Source organism: Solea senegalensis, linkage group LG2, assembly GCF_019176455.1.
Source record: "Solea senegalensis isolate Sse05_10M linkage group LG2, IFAPA_SoseM_1, whole genome shotgun sequence".
In the NCBI taxonomy this organism is placed as follows: Eukaryota; Metazoa; Chordata; class Actinopteri; order Pleuronectiformes; family Soleidae; genus Solea; species Solea senegalensis.
The window spans coordinates 22,146,892-22,160,589 of record NC_058022.1 but is presented as its reverse complement, the minus strand read 5'-3'; the positions used below and the strand labels follow the sequence as shown (position 1 = coordinate 22,160,589).

The following is a 13,698-nucleotide window of genomic DNA, read 5'->3' as shown; positions in this document are numbered from 1 at the left end:
TCACAGTCCCAGTCCAGTGGAAATAATCCATAGATCAAGCCTTCATATCCTTGGAATGACATGGTGGAGGCAGAGAAATGTCTAAGAATCAGAGGCACCAGTCAGACTTACCTGTGTGTTTGTGCAACATCCAGCTTCATCAGCAACAGGTGACTTTAAAATACCAACAGTCAGTTTATTGATATAACAGGAGGGAAATTCACATAATCTGGCTGCACAAAGTACAAAATATTAATTGAATAGGCAGTAAAAATTCAAATAGAATTAACAATACAGTGAGATAAAACAGGACTATAAAAACAAGAGAAAAATATATTGTCAAGATATATACATTACATACAGTCTGATGGCAGTCTGCTGCTGAAGGAGCTGCTTAAATCTCCCACAGTGTTGTGTAGGTGGTGCAAGGTCCAAAAATCCTCCTCTCACCCACTTCCTCAGTGGAGTCCATAGCTGGCTCTCCTGATCGGCTTATCCAGTATTTTCCTGTCCACTGCCCCAGCAGATCACAGTAAAAAGACTGCAGACGCCACCACAGTGTCATAGTGTTTCCACAGGCTCTACTCGCCTCGCCTCAGCATGGCACAGTTAAGTTGCATTTCCACTAGCATGGTACCTGGTACCAGGTACTTTTTTTAGTACATGCTCTGGTGAGCAGGGCTGCTGCTAAGATTTTGGGGGCCCTAAGTATAATTGGTCAGAGGGGCCCCCGCAACACATGTTGAGAGTTACACTCTATTTTAAAATTGACATTAAATATACATATGAAAATGTATATATTAAGTTATAGAACAACAGCAACAACAGCACCATCAGTAATATATAAGTAATATATAAAGCTTTCTTAACAACAGTAACACAATATAATACCATTCACCATTTACCATTCACCATTCACCATTCAAAAACAGCTTGATAAAGAAATATGGGAAGCTTCAGACTACTACCAGAGAACCGGAGCTAACTCTGTTGCAAAAAGACATAACTGGGAAAATTTGGAGATTAAATAGCCCGCCAACTGAGAGGGGGTGTACGTAAGGCATGTACGAGCTCACTGGCTCGCCTCATTGAGGCAGCCATCTTGGAATCCTAACTCAGCATTTGAAATCTGAGTTCAGGGGATGTTGCCATGGAAGGAACATCCCATGACCTCGGAAAATGTGGGTTCCTACTACAATTGGAATGCAGCATCATTTGTACCCTTGAGGTTTATATCTAATAAAGACCAATGTTGTGCCCCTAGTGACAATTTTGTAATTTAGGAGTGAATTTTATATATGGGTTAAGTTTTTTTTAACAGATCCACTCCTTCAAAAACCATGGATGGAGGGTACATCCTGGGAGTTCATCCTGGGCTTTGATATTTTGGCACATATGTTTTGTTGCATATTATTTATTTCAAAAAGTATGATACTTCATATATTTATATTGAGGGAGAGTCTGTACCATTTAGTAATTAATGATAGCTCTTCATCTGCTTTTCGAATCAGAGTGCAAATCTTTTCATGTGAGACAACAAGACATGTATCATCAGCAAACAAAATAATCAACACATTATTACAGACCTGAGATAAATCATTTACATATGTCAGAAACTGGAGAGGCCCTAGAATGGAACCCTGAGGTACCCCACATAGAAGCCTAGCTCTACCTGAGGTTTGTCTTTTAATAGAGACATACTGTTCTCTGACCTGTAGTTGTCTAAACATTTAAAACTTAATATATTAGTTTTAAATGCTTTAATACATTTGTGTACTCATTTAGGGTTGGCTAGTAGTTAAAAAGGGTTAGGCCCACCCATACTGCAGGGCACATATGTATTTTGAGGTTCAATAATTATTCCTAAGAGGTTATATTAGCCTTGATTGCACCTTAGGGTACATAAATTGACTTCTGACCATGTGCATGTAGACACAGCACATACTTTTCCAGTCTCTATAGACAAATTAAGGGAATCAGTTGATTCATTAAATTATCATTCGACAATTAGCTGCTTTGACAACTGTAGTAACACCTGTAGTGTCCGTAGTGTGTCTAACTGCACACTTGTATGCCCAACAGTCAGTCTAATACTCAAACCAGGCTTAAATAATTAGACTGACAACACACACACACACACACACATAGAGAGAGGGAGACTTGTGTCATGGTTGTAATGTCAGTGTGTGTCTCTATTCACAGCATTAAATGGGGGGAAGTGATGGAGGCATCCACACGTGAAATCTACGAATTAGCTGTGAAATTGCTGTTATTTGCCACTGATTGTTTATGAGTCAGTACACACTGTGTGTTAGTGTGTGTGTGTGGAGGGGGAGACCTTTTGTGTGTACAAAGAGCCTTGACATTTTTAAGGGAGTTGCTTTAGTGATACATACACAATCACAACCATGGGAGCTTACAATCTGAACTTAATGGAGTCCTACTTTAATGTAAACACAGAGAATATTAAGGAAGATTTTAGCCCATATATACAAGTAATATAAGTCGGCTAAAATCCTCCTTAATATACACACACATATATACATATAGATGTATGTGTGTGTGTGTGTGTGTATGCATATATATATATACACAGTATCTTATGAACCTGATTGGACTGTGTCATCCCCTTTTCTTATCTAGCATTTCACCTTCAGTCTTGTCTGATGGAAGGAAATTGTGCAGAAACTTTATTCCATGTGTCTTCATGTCACATATCGTCTTTGTCACTCTCGTCGATGTCCTGACACACAATGCAGTCAAATACAATACAATACGAGACAAGACAAGCTGATCCTTAGAGACTTCTATTTAGCTGAATGCTGAGGTGGACTGACATAAATGAACAATACACTGTATGCGAACATGGTTAAAGAGACACAGTTGAATGAACACAGAATGTCAGTAAGGATGTCTTTTTTTGTTTCTTGGTAAAAATAAGCTTCTGATTAAAAATGTGATACAAACAAACACACACACTGTGTCAGTTTGTCCTTTTGGGCTGTTGTACAAACATGGCAGCCTCCAACCAAAGCATGAAACCCGCAAAAAAATGTATTTCAATGTAGTTTTACACATATAGAAACAAAATACAAACTGTCTACGAATGTTTCATAGAATGTGTTAACTGTCTGAATGTGGCTAGGTGGTAGTATTGTATGTATTTTGAATAAGGAACTACTCAAGTCATGTATTAATGAAAATGTGCATTCAATTCAATTCAATTCAATTCAATTCAATTCAATTCAATTCAATTCAATTGTATTTGTATTGCGCCAAATCATAACATACATTATCTCAAGGCACTGTACATAGACAACATCAAAGAGAGCAGAGAACCCCAACAGTTCACACAATGAGCAAACACTAGGCATCAGTGGAGAGAAAAAACTCCCTCTTAACAGGAAGAAATCTCTGACAGAACCAGGCTCAGAGATGTGCAAGTCATCTGCCTCAACCGATTGGGGTGAAAGGAAAAATGGGGGACAGCGGAGAGGTGGGGGAGAGAAAGGACAAGAGTCACATGAGGTAGAGACAGAAGAGAGAAAGAGACCAGGAGCAGATACACAACAACTGCAGGTGGTATGAAGTGTCCAGCTGAGGTTGTCTGTGATGTGAACTCCCAGGAACTTGGTACTGCTGACGTCTCCACCGTTGTGCCAGTGATGAGAAGTGGTGTATGGCTGGGACGGGGAAGTCGATGATGATCTCTTTCGTCTTGTCAACATTAAGGAGCAGGTTGTTCACCCTGCACCAGTCCACCAGATGTCGCACTTCCTCTCTGTAGGCCAGTTTGTTGTTGTCCTGAATTAGGCCCACAACTGTTGTGTCGTCTGCATATTTTAGGATGTGGTTGTTGTTGTACCTGGGACGACAGTCGTGGGTCATCAGGGTGAACAGCAGGGGACTCAGGACGCAGCCCTGTGGGGAACCGGTGCTCAGGGAACAGACTGGGTTCTGTCGGTGAGGAAGTCCAGCAGCCAGTTGCACAGGGGGTGTTGAGGCCCAGTGGGCCCAGTTTGTGTACCAGGTCCTAGGGGATGATCGTGTTCAATGCTGAGCTGAAGTCCAGAAACAGCATCCGCACATGGGTGTTCTTGTCCTCCAGGTGCTCCAGGCCCAGATGGAGAGCAGTGGAGATGGTTAGGTTGGACGCAAACTGGAGTGGGTCGTATGATGGAGGCAGTATGGAAATGATGTGGTCCTTAACCACCCGCTCGAAGCACTTCATGATGGTCGTTGTTAGTGCAACAGGGCAAAAGTCATTAAGGCATGTGATGGTTGGTTTCTTGGGCACTGGGATGATCGTGGCAGACTTAAAGCATGGGGGGACAACGGCCTGGATCAGTGACGTGTTGAAGATGTCTGTGAGCATGCGGGCCAGCTGGTCTGCGTACTCCTTGATCAGCCGTCCTGGGATGTTATCAGGGCCAGATGCTTTCCATGCGTTAACTTCTCAGGGCTCTCCGTACAGCAGTGGTTTCGAGCTTGAGTGCCTGTTCATTGAGGTGGGGGGTGGCTTTGCTCGCGGGGGTGTTGTTCAGAGCTTCAAATCTCCCAAAGAAGTTGTTGAGCTCATTGAGGAAGCTGATGTCGTCTCGGCAGGGTGGGGGTGTGGCTTTGTAGTCTCTGACAGTCTTGATGCCCTGCCACAGTTGTCTGGAGTTGCTGGAGTCATGGAAGAAACCTTGGACCTTCTGGCTGTGGGCGCGTTTTGCTGCTTGATGGCCCGGTTCAGATTGGCCCTCTCTGTTCTGAGTGCTTCCGCTTCACCGGATTTGAAGGCAGCATTATGCTCCCTCAGTCTTGTTAGTCATCCAAGGTTTCTGGTTGGCCCGTGTGACTATTGTCTTTTCTACTGTGACCTCCTCCATGCACCACTGGATGTAGCCGGTCACAGATGCAGCATACTCCTCCACATCTGTATGTTGACTGTCTGTTGCAGAGTCTCTGAACATGTCCCAGTCAGTGCATTCAAAACAGTCCTGTAGTGCAGACATAGACCCCTCAGGCCACACTCTCACCTTCTTCACAGCAGGCTTTTCTATGGTGAGCAGGGGCTGATATGCTGGAATTAGCATAACAGAGAGATGGTCTGAGGAGCCGAGGTGGGGGCGGGGGCCTTCTTGATGTTGGTGTAGACTAAGTCCAGTGTGTTTTTCCCTCTGGTAGCAAAATCCATATGCTGATGGAATTTTGGAAGAACAGTCTTCATGTTGGCCTGGTTAAAGTCCCCAGCAACAATGAAAACGCCCTCCAGGTGTGTGGTTTGCATGTCCCTGATGGCACTGCAGAGGGTACTTAGCGCTTGCTTGGTGTTAGCGCTGGGTGGAATGTACACAGCAACAATGGTGACGGTGGTGAATTCCCTGGGCAGGTAGAAGGGTCTGCATCTCACAATCACAAACTCAATGTCCACAGAGCAATGACTGGAGACCAGGGTAGTGTTGTTAGATGCAAATTCCACCCCCTCGGGTTTTACCTGTGAGAACGTGACTCCTGTAGGCTCTGAATGTTGTTAGCCCGTCCAGGCTAATGGCTGCTTCAGGGACAGATGAGTTTAGCCACGTCTCAGTGAAAATGAGGATGCAGCACTTTTTTGTTTCCCTTTTGGTGGTTAAGTCCAGCTTCAGATAGTCCAGTTGGCTTTCCACGGAGCGTACGTTGGCGAGCAGGATGGAGGGAAGCGGCGATCGGAACGGGTTAGCTTTTAGCTTAGCTGTAAGTCCGCCGCGACAACCACGCTTCCGTTTCCTCCCGCACCGCCTCCGGTGTCTCCGTGGGCGGAGGCCGCTGGGTTCGACTGGTGTAGCAGACCAAGGCTTTGTAGTGTGATCGTCTCTAAATGTACATAGTCAGAAAGACTGAATTTGCGTAAACTAAGCATGAGCTGACGGTCATATACCGTTTGTGAGCTGTTCCGCTGAGCAGACAGTAGTGTAGATGGCGAATTAAGTGATGTATTGGCTATATTACCGGGAGCGGAAGCAGCCGCTGCCGTACAGGGCGCCGCCATCTTGATCATCTTAGTGTTTCATTGTGCTCCACCTTAGCTCCACCTTGTCCCTGCAAGAGTGCAGGCGAGGGAGGAAGAGCGGTATTATGTCAACGTGGAGGGACAAGTGTGCTGTTGGTGGCTGCACAGTGGAGCACAGTGTTTTACACAAACTTCCAGCCTCAGAGGATTTTATATATGAAGCTAATGTGCTGGGTAAAGTCAGCAAATGCGTGTTTGTGTGTTCGCACCACTTCGCATCAGACTGCGGCCAGCGATCGCCATATTTAATCAGCGACCGTATTTCACCGACGTACAAACACACATATTGTTAAGAAAAGGTCACATAGAGCTCATAACTGACCATTCTGACACTTCCTAATTAAAAATATTTGTTCAGTACGTCCTCCATGACCGGAGCACAGACTCAGTCTGATACAGTCACAGCGGCAGTTTATGCAGCTCGCCGCTGGCGATCATTGGTGCTGTCCCTAAGTGTTTTTAACTGATTTACAGTTCGGCAGTGTTCAGCTTGATCCTTGTGTCAGACGTCTCTTCCTGTGACGGCACTCTCGCTGTTTTCCACGCACACTGCCATATTGATATTGTCAGAGAACTAGTGGAGGGAGGGAGAGAGGAATGGAGCGGAGGGAACAGGAGCTGAGTGAGCGCAGCAAAAAGGACAAATCAGAAACCCCCTGGAAGAAGTGGGTGTGTGTCTGCCTGTGTCTCATTTGCATATAAAGGGACCATGCACAAAACCGAGTGTTCTGAAAGGGGTGGGTTTAGCAGGGTTATTGAACTGCTATGGTGCTTCATCCTTATGGTATTTTGACCAAAGCATGTCACAGACACCAGGGAACTATTTTAACTTGGGGAAATAGGGTATAATATGTCTCCTTTAAATTAAATGAGTCAGTACCACTACTGATAATTAAAGAGGTAAGTGCCTGTTTCATGTTGAGGGTAAAACAGTTGTATGACTAGTGTGAATCCCCCTTCTCACTGCCGAATGGGTTTCCAAGTGCTGGAAGCAGAATGCTGACATTTATCTGCCTCTTCTATGCTATGATCTAATTTCCTTCCACTGATATCAATGAATTTGACGCTGAATTATATGATGAAGAGGATTAGTCCTCTTCATCCTCTCTCCCCGTCTTTGTTCCCTCCATCCCTGCTATCAAACTCCTTATTTTAATTTTTCACATTTAGCCCTCTCCCTGCTCCAGCCCACTGTGCACTTCACGTCTCCCTCACTGTTGTCCACCAATCAACTTGACTGATTTTATGCCTCTTCTTATCGAGCGCCACAGCCGTTGTCAATAAATGTTGCCTGGCCTCGGTTTCTGCTTAGACAGAAACACACTGCAGAGTGAGCAGTCAAATTCAGCCTGTTTGCTCTTCAAACTTCTCTCAGAGTCTAACATATACACAACATTTAGTTAATAAAATTAAAAAAGCCAGAATTCTCAGTTCATATTATTCAGAAATTGAAGTCAGAATACCAACGGCATTTAGTGAAGAAAGTCAAAATATTCTTCTCAAAATATTATACTCAAAATTTTACTTTTCTGTGTAGTCACACTGTACCACACAGTGTTTGTGCTCCTTCATTCTAGTTTATACTAGACAAGTCTAATAATGGCAGACCCATCTGTGCTAAAAGAGAGAAAAAAATTATTGAAAATAATCAAAATTGAATCAAGGATTTGATTTGATACTATGTTCAAACTTTAGCAACAATGTAACACAACACACAGTTAAGACTGAAGAGTATTTATTTAATCAACACAAATAATGATTATCAATACTGATCAAAACAATTTAAGATAACCATTTTGGTCACAAATAATAGGCTCTATGTTGTGTTGATCATACACTACGTACAATGTGAAAAACAAAGTCAAACATCTTTTTAGAGCCCAGTCTGAGGCCTTCAAGGGCCATCTATGGGCTCACCTTACACTTTGAGAAGCACTGGTCTGGGAGATTATAACACATCTTGATTTAAGCTAAGTTATAGTATAACAATCATAAAAGTGTGGTAATAGGGAGGTTTTATTACAGTAATACCATACTTTAGTAGTACAAGTAGTATCCATATAATAGCTTGAGAGTGAGGATTCTGTTCCAATTCTGCTCCAATTCTGGTAGAAAATTCCTGGTGGAAGTCACTGTTGGTATTGGAGCCATTCTGTCCCAGCGAAGCCAACAGGATGCTTAGCTCCACCCTTGTGCCTTTCTGCCCTAAAAGATCTCTCCTGCTGTACCATGTGGGCAATCGAGAACTCCTTAGTTAAAGTGGCGCCGGGGGAGTGTGTATGTGTTCCACCTGTGTCTAATTATTTCCTGTCACCATGAATACAGTATATATCTCCCCTTCCATAGTGTTATCTGCAAGTTAATCTTTGTCATTATACTGGCTTGTAATTGTTTATAATTTAGTTTTAGACCTTTTGGGAACATATCTTTTATACACTGACATTTGCTTTATACTCAAGTCTAACGGACTCGATATGTACAAAGCTAAAAGCTGCTTTGTACGTATACATGCACACAACCTTGGATGAATACTCAAATGGGGAGTCAGTGAGACAGACAGCGCCACAGAGAGACGTGAAACAATAACTCATGCCTACACAGCACCACGCAAATAGTTGCCCGCTCACAACACCACATCAAATAACAGCTTAAAAGATAGTCCTACAGCGCAGCTGCTGCCAAGGAGGGATCAAACTAGGTGCGGCTCACGCTGATTCGCTGACATTGTGCCAAGAGGCTGGGGACCCAGTCTGTGCGCCAACAAGGGAGTGCTAAGTCTAAACCACGGCTCATCCCCATCTATTGAACCAGTCACGCTTCAACGCAAACAGATTATAGACTATAAGAGATCTTAGTTCTCCGTATCACGTGAACATCTGAGATGTTTGTTTCCTGAACATTTTTAAACATGGGTGACAGTGAAGTCAGGGATTGCTGTTCCCCGACGTCATGTCCGGTGATGCCGGTGACGTGTAAATGTTAAAAAATGGGCCACTAATCTAATCTGTACAGAATTACCGAGAGGAGGTAGAGTGAAACTTAGAATTTGAACTAGTCCGTTCAGTCTTTTCTTTCTAATTGGATGGAATTGGGTGTGTGGTGGTAACATTGACTGAGCTAGCCATACATTTGCACTGCACACCACAAAGTCTCATTCCAATGTTTTTTCACACGTTGACAGCCCTGCAGACGCATGTAGACCAAGAGCAACATGGAACAAAAACCCTTAAGCAAACAGCACAGCTAAATCTGAAAGTACATATTTGCATTTTCTGTTGCAAGAAAGCCCGTTGTTTGTGGAATTTACACAACAAAGTTCTGAAGTTTATATTTACTGCTTCACAAATTGTGTAATTTTTTTCTATTTGTGGGAAATTTCTCTTTCAAGGGCATGTTCCCCCATTGCTGCAGATGGATGAGAAGACAGAGCCGTGGACGTGCATCACTCATGTGTCCCGAACACCAGATGTGCGCCATTGTCCAAGTCAATAGTTGAAGACTTCATATGAACATGTAAGAAGTTGTGTTTGTGAATACAGGGTTTTTGGGTATGGTATGGTTGTTTACAGTGGTGGACTGTCAGGGCCAGCAGGGACTTCTCTGCTGTCCCTGACAATATCAATTTTTTTTTTAAATTATTATTATTATTATTATGTTTAATAATCAAATTAATGTGTGTCTGAACATGTCTGAATTCAATTACTTTTTCAGTATGTTATGATTATATTTCCAGAAAGAATATGTTTTATTTGTGAAGCTGAGCTGGATTTTCCTGGATGTCATTAAACGCATCATAGCTCCGTGGACCTGCTCTAGTAGTATTGCTGGCCTTTCGTTGAAGCTGCCATTTCCTATTTGGCTATAACTTTGACTGACGTTTGTCGTCAGCCAATCAAAATGTGATATCATAGTGACAGAGCGCCCCAGGCCCAGCGATGTGTCTGGCGTGAGCCCCCGCTGTTGTCATCAACGACGTTTGAACCTTTGGCGGGTTTTGAAGTAAGCTATGATCACTGCATTAACACCACCGATCCATCATGTTTCTGATCTCCTTCGTGTGCACTTTTCAGGGCGATCGTTTGGAGAAAAGAAGGAAATTATTTCAAGAGGAAGACCTACACCGAAGAGGTACATCATTTCCGGTAGTTCGAGTGTTAATGATACATTTATAGCCTTTTTTAGAATTGGTGAGGACAAAACTGTTGATCATAAATAGTGCCGGGGATGTGTTCCCCGCGTAGCTGACGCCTATGCTTATGTGGAAGCTTGTTTTTGTGTCATATAGTGGCTTGTGAAATTGCGTTTGCGGAGTGACTTAACGGAAGATGTGGTGGTAATGATGCAGTAGCCTATAGATGCGCAGTGGTGTGCGTGAGGACTGCCATAGTTTTAAATTAATCTGTGGATCCATCAGACCTTCTCTTTGGTCGTCTGTGAACATGGTCATTGTAGTCAGTACAATTTGAGCTTCATACATCACAGGACCTGGCCCTGCGATGGACTGGCGAACTGTCCAGGGTGTACCCTGCCTATCGCCAGATGTAGCTGAGATTGGCACAGCACCCCCCGCGACCCTCTGGTGGAGGTTAGATGATGACTGACTGACTGACATCACAGGACTGAAGGTGAAATGCTTCCTAACATCATTGATTATGGAAACTCTGCAGTGGAATGATGAGCACAGCCTACCTCATTTGATTGAATATTTTTATTATTGTTCAAAAAATCCAATGTACAAATTTGGCCCATTCTTTGTAGCGTGAAAAAGTTTGTAAAACTTTGAGGCTAAAATTCTCCCTAAAGCAGTTTGAGGAGTGCCTACATTCAAATGGCAAACATCTTCGTCAAATATTTTCAGACTTCCAAGTGTTAGACATTAATGGAAAGCCTAGAAATCACACTTTTCAGAACCAAATAACTAAATAAAAATGGCCCTCGACAATGAATGCCTATTTGTTCCTGGTTTTCCACATTTGTAATTGTCTTTCAAAGATTTATTGACTTTTTTCCCTATTTTTTAGATGAGCCATCTGTCAATAAAGACAGTCAAAAGAATTGCAGCCACATTGCAATATGAGTGACAAACTCTTAAAGTTTAAATTCCCCTGTGTTGATATGCAATGAATCAATTATAATACCTAATGTGATCAGCAGAGGGATCTACCTAGTTATATGACCATGGTGCATGTGGGCAGACCAGGGATGAACAAGAGTAGCAAAAGGCTGACTTTTCTATAGGATGTTCCTTCGTACAATAAAGTTTGAACACAAGCTCATTGTGGATTTACACTAAGTGTCATCTTTTAAGACTCAAACAACACATCCCCCTCCCCTGTTCCTACAGACACAGCAGAGTCTTGAGAGGGAGAGGCAGAGCCTAGAGACCCTCAAGGGAGAGATGTCTGTAAATGATGAGACTGTGGAACAGTGGGTCAGAGATGTCTGGGACTGGGCTGAACATGGTAGGTATCTTTAATCAACTTGTATAATATGTAACATTTCCACAATACAATTGAAACAAGCATTTTTGCTGTTTCTGAAGAAAGCAAAATGTTCGGTCAATGTTTTTATCTGTTATGGAACATGGCAATGTAATTTATGAGCATGTTCTTTGTTGATTTCCTTATATAATTTGTTGATTTGCAGCACACTGTAACTTCAGTGTGTCTCTTAAGGGCCTTATCTGATTAAATACATCAATCAGTACAATGTTCTTGCATAACTCAACATTGCTTTGTGTAAAGAACCCCCCGCAGCCAGTAATGATCTCTGCTACAAGTGAGATCAAGAATTGAGTAGATTTCTCTGGGCCTAAGGCAGCAAAAGGCACAGCTTTATAGCCAAACAGGTACAAAGCTTGTGAAAGACATCAAATGTTTTAAGAATGTTTTTCTCATTTGATTATTAGGTTCTTTCATGTATTGGAATGTGTCTTATCTGATGTCTCCCAGACAGCAGAGATATATGTGGCTCAACATGATGCAATGGTCCAACCCCAAGAGTAAATCGGCCCTGTCAGTAACGCAGTACAAGCTGGCTTCATATTTCTTTGGCAGTTACCCCCAACTGGTATGTTATACTTTGCATATATTATTATTTTTTCCTTTCCCCACAATTCTGATTTTCATAATTATGTCCTTAATTATGTCCATAATTATGGGTTCTCTCCGGGTTCTCTGGCTTCCTCCCACAGCCCAAAAACATGCAATGTGGGGATTAGGTGAATTGGACACCCTAAATTGACCATAGGAGTGAGTGTGAGAGTAAATGGTTGTTTGTCTCTATCTGTGTGTGGCCCTGCGATGGACTGGCGAACTGTCCAGGGTGTACCCCGCCTATCGCCCGATGTAGCTGAGATTGGCACAGCACCCCCCTCTGGTGGAGGATAGTCCAAAGTTCTAGCATTTGTACTGTCAGGACAATGATTAGGCGGAACACAATTTTTGATTTTCAAATCCTTATGAAACTTACTCCTTGTGTTGTCTTCCCCTTTGTTGTTACAGTATCTAAAGGGAAAAACAATAATACTGTATCCATGCTAATAAGTCTAATATTACATACAAGCACAGTGACAGAATTTGAGTCCTTTCTCCGGACCGATTTGTTGATTTACATACTTCAATCCCTAATAGGGAAGTATGGAAACAAAATCATTAATGCTGTTGTTGTCCGTTATAGGCATCTACTACTGGCTCTTCTAATGACATGCCCATTGAAACTGAGTCCAGAATACCTTTTTATTGGTATCACCGAATAGCCTCAACTTTTTGTGAATGAGTTTTGAGAATGACAAAAGAGATGATGGCCTAATTCATTATTCTTGGCAACATTATTTCTTCTCATGTAAATCATGTATTGAATTGGGAGATTGGTCACCGTCATACAGTAATTTATGTTTTAGCTTATTAGCCTTTTTGTTCTGGCCTTATTTTTCTTTTCTTCTTTTTGTACATTTCTAGATGGTGTGGTTCCTTGCCAAAAAAAAGATTTTTGATAAGGTAATGCACATAGGAAGACTGCAGGAGGAGGTGATGATCCTTGCTAGAGAAGTAAGGCAACACTGGGAGTTCCTCAAGAGAACAGAGCGGACATTGAGTCTATCCATCAGCCATTACCCATTACAATAAAACCATCAACAGATCACACTCATCTACCCTGTAGATGTTAACTGTGTTTTTCTTCCATAGAAAGATTTAAGTTGTCTGTTTTTTTTTTTATGCCGCCTAATGTGATGTTTTCAGGACTCAAACATCTCACTGGAAGATATCATGTGATTTATGTGATGTGTGCAACATGCAGGAAACATGTGTAACATACAGGAAACTTACATGTATTTCAAAGAGGAAAAATCTACCAAATGAAGTGTAATTTTGACTTTTTCAATATTTTGTTAGTTACTATAAAGGTAGCCACTGCTGCCTCTGTAAAGAAGGCCTTTGAGGTCTTCAGGCAGAAGGTCTCACCTGCAGTAGGTCTCAGCTGCAGTCTCACCGTCACACTGTCACAGTCACTGTGAGAAATAAATACTTGCAAGTGTTAAAGGCAGGACTTGATGGGTCTGCACTGGACCTTACAGAGGAACAAGAGCAGTTTCAGGAGCAAGATCTAGCAAGTGATGTGGAGAGCTACTCAGATGAGGAGGACATGGACATGCAGGGACATGATATTGTACACAAGCAAAT

General features: G+C 42.5%; 1 protein-coding gene and 1 long non-coding RNA gene across 2 annotated transcripts in view; both read left to right on the top strand.

Annotated features, from left to right (window-relative positions):
- Positions 1 to 10,106, top strand: part of atp11a (ATPase phospholipid transporting 11A) — a 72,518-nt gene extending 62,412 nt beyond the window's left edge. The window contains exons 31-32 of the mRNA XM_044015887.1: positions 9,405 to 9,529; positions 10,087 to 10,106. Of these exons, the coding sequence (XP_043871822.1) occupies positions 9,405 to 9,512 (108 nt within the window). The 3' untranslated portion in view covers positions 9,513 to 9,529; positions 10,087 to 10,106. The remainder of the gene's footprint in view (positions 1 to 9,404; positions 9,530 to 10,086) is intronic.
- Positions 10,107 to 11,364: 1,258 nt separating this feature from the next.
- Positions 11,365 to 13,181, top strand: LOC122784224. Its single transcript, XR_006362155.1, has 3 exons — positions 11,365 to 11,478; positions 11,968 to 12,085; positions 12,976 to 13,181. It is a non-coding gene; the product is annotated as an uncharacterized LOC122784224 (long non-coding RNA).
- Positions 13,182 to 13,698: the final 517 nt, after the last annotated feature.